This window comes from Mrakia frigida (assembly GCF_051309035.1).
Source record: "Mrakia frigida strain ATCC 22029 unplaced genomic scaffold BDY24scaffold_4, whole genome shotgun sequence".
Taxonomy (NCBI): domain Eukaryota; kingdom Fungi; phylum Basidiomycota; class Tremellomycetes; order Cystofilobasidiales; family Mrakiaceae; genus Mrakia; species Mrakia frigida.
Genome location: NW_027481277.1, coordinates 1,118,180 through 1,121,102, shown reverse-complemented (window position 1 = coordinate 1,121,102; position 2,923 = coordinate 1,118,180). Strand labels below are relative to the sequence as shown.

At 52.1% G+C, this 2,923-nt stretch overlaps 2 protein-coding genes across 2 annotated transcripts; both read right to left on the bottom strand.

Annotated features, from left to right (window-relative positions):
• Nucleotides 1–263: 263 nt before the first annotated feature.
• BDY24DRAFT_378841 (uncharacterized protein) lies at nucleotides 264–1,393 on the bottom strand. The gene has a single exon (XM_076638990.1). The coding sequence runs from the start codon at nucleotides 1,024–1,026 to the stop codon at nucleotides 652–654; it is 375 nt and encodes a 124-aa protein (XP_076500130.1). The 5' UTR covers nucleotides 1,027–1,393; the 3' UTR covers nucleotides 264–651.
• Nucleotides 1,394–2,760, bottom strand: BDY24DRAFT_438764 (SKP1 family protein; the record flags this gene model as incomplete). The annotated part of the gene is made up of 7 exons (XM_076644387.1): nucleotides 1,394–1,665; nucleotides 1,762–1,834; nucleotides 1,960–2,023; nucleotides 2,115–2,179; nucleotides 2,253–2,372; nucleotides 2,474–2,538; nucleotides 2,658–2,760. 7 exons carry the CDS (start codon nucleotides 2,758–2,760, stop codon nucleotides 1,637–1,639), a joined length of 519 nt encoding a protein of 172 aa, XP_076500129.1. The 3' UTR covers nucleotides 1,394–1,636.
• Nucleotides 2,761–2,923: the final 163 nt, after the last annotated feature.

Below are 2,923 nucleotides of genomic sequence, written 5' to 3'. Positions count from 1 at the left end.
TCGAGTTCGGTCTGCTTTGAGTTTTGGCCCGATGCTGAATCTCTACCGTTCGACCGTTTCCTTCAGCCTTCCCGCCAACCCGTCCTTCTTCCCTGAGGTCGCGGCTTCGAGGAAGGATGCCCAGGCGTCTCAGTCGGATTCTGCTCCTGTCCTCGTCTCTCCCCAAAGGTGAGCTTCCCGAGCTTCTTACTTTGCTTTTGTCCCGATCATGCTTCGGAATACTGACCCTCCTTCTTTTGGAATGGTTTCGGGTCTCGGTTCAGGTCCCTTCCGATGAGTCTTTCATCGAGCAAGGATTCTCCAGAGTCGTCGAGGGAAGGCTCGGTCACCCCTCGATCTTCGCTCAGCTGGGAGAGATCGCATTATCTCGTCCCTCAACCAAACCCTTCCTGGGTCGGAACGAGTATAGGAGGCGAGAAACAGGAGGATCCCTCCTTTCCTGACGATGCTCGAGAAGGGTGGGCTCAACTTTTCGGTTCGTCGCTTTGACCGGACTCAAGCTGACTCGCTTTGGAACCTGGACGTTCCAGTTTTTGTCTTCCGAAGGATTTCGTGCCTGAAGGCGCGTACTACTTCCTCTGGCGTGGCTTTGCGTCCTTGAACATCCCTTCAACTCGGTGAGTCCGATCGTCTCTTCTTTCTTTGCGTTCGCTATCGTTGCCTTTTCCGCTTGGACTGATGCGACGAATTCGTTTCTTGTTGTTTTTCAAGATTGCTCCAATACGACCCGCTCTTTGGATACTCTCGTTCCTGGTCTTCGTTCCTTAGCAACCCAGCCAGGTGAGTCCGTGTTTTTCGCCGTCCGAACTTCCCGTTTCTCTCGACGTCTACTTCGACTGACTCTCTTTGATCTTTTGCAACCTCACACAGGGGCTCTCTGGAGGACCTCCTCTCCCTCGTGGGTTGCGAGTTGATCGATCTCTGGCAGCAGGAGGAAGACGAACACGTTCGGTTCACCGAAACTCTCAACAGATTGGTGCTGGTGTTTTGGTTGACGCTCCAGGACAACGCTCGGATAATGGCCATCCACGACGAGTACTGGGCCTCTTTGTTCTTCAGTCGTCTCGAAGATTCATCCCGAGGAGAGTTGGCTTGACCGTGAAGTGAGTTGTTTTTCCTCTTCCGTTTGTCCCTCGCTCGCACGCTGTCTTCTCGCCCTGACCTTGATCTCGCTCTTATCTACCGTTGCAGTTCTGTTTTGGAGGTCTGTGCCCGGAGCTCATTGGGAATCCAGTCAGGTCCGTTCTCGCTCTTGTACTTTGCGTCTCTCTTCGTTTGAATCTCGGTTTCGGTTCGTTCGTTTTCCTTTGTTCCCTTGTACTTGGTCTATCGTTTCGTTGGGCGCTTTTTTAAAAAACTACGGTCTATGAGAATGGAACTGCCCCTCTCCTATCTTGCTTCGATCTCGTAAGGGTCTTTCTCTCTCGTCCGATTTCGTGATCTTTTTGTCGACAGCTGAAGCGGAACGTTCGACGTTCTGAGGCTTAGCTCCCGTCGAAAGCAGCATCCTTATCCCAACTTCTCGTGGCGAGTTCAACATGCATAGAGGCTGGTCGAGGATCAACGAGTAACCGATCCTGAAGCACCGGGTTTGGCTCCGACGCGACGCGAACGATTGCTGTTGACGGGGTGTTGATTACTTGCGCTTAGGTCGACCGGTGATAGCTGGGAAGAGTATATAGATAAATGGTTAGGTTCAGCTCGTGTGGAGGAAGCAGGACGAAGGAAGGCAGGTGTTCAAAAGACGAACGCAGGACTTACACTCTCCCCATTCGTTCTCCTTGATGATTTGAGCCTCTTCCTCCAAGGTGAACTCGATGGGAATATGGAAAATCTGGAGTATGGTTGATGCGAACGGGCGGGTGGGCAGATGAAAACGGTGGGTCGATCAGCTTTCTTCCTTCGAAACCCTGGATGTGACGACTTTCGACGCGTCTGACGCGAGGCCATTTAACGAACCTCTCTGATCTGGGTATGATCCTTGTTTGCGATCAAGATAGCAACAGTCTTGCATCCTACGTGACTGAAGAAAGCGACAAAGGGGAGGCAAAGGGCTCGAGAGTTAGCAGCGCAACGCAACGAACGTAGAGAAGGTGGTACGAAAGGATACTCACAGTAACGCTTCGATGTCGAGGTAGTTTGCTGCGAGGATGAGATCGAAGAGCATTTGTTGGTCAACCTGGAAGAATTGATCAAAGGGATTTGGGTAAGTCCTCGACGCAGGCAAGAGGAGAGAAGCAACACGACCTCACAGAGATGAAGCTCGCATCCCACTCGCTCAGGTCGGTGCATCTGGATCGGTTTTGATGGACGTCGTACGCAGTTTCAGTTTGAGCGAAGTCTGCTCGGTGATGCTCGCAGAACTCGAGGACCTGATGGACGAAAGGGGAAACAGTCAACAAGCGCGATGCGATCACCTTTCCTTCGCTCTCCTTTTCGTTTGTTTCTCTGGAAGATCCATGCAAAACCCTACCTTCTTCAGTACTGCCTCCTTGATGTTAACGAGGGGAATAGCCTGGCTAAGGTCGTCTCCCAAGTCTGAACCGAGTGGATCAGGTTCGGACGAAAGACGTGATCTCGAGTCAGCGCTGAGACGAGAGGCCGGAAGAGGAAAGGACGGACAAAAGGAAAGGCATTTGACGAGATGTTTAACGTACCCTCGAGCATGTTCTTGAGCAGAACGGATCTCTCAGCAACTTCCTTGTCCACCGAGAACGTGATTCCGTCCGAACTTCGAAGGACGACTTGGGCGGCAGCCATTCGAAAGAGAGGTGTTGTGTAGTAAAGATAAGCGGAGGGAGTTGAAGTTGAGGGGAAAGGGAAGGTCTCTAGATCCTGAAAGCTCAAAGGAGAGCAGCTGCTGTTTCCTTTTCCGCGATCGCTCGCGCGCCTCCCGAGCTTCCTTGTGTCTCAAACAAGCCGA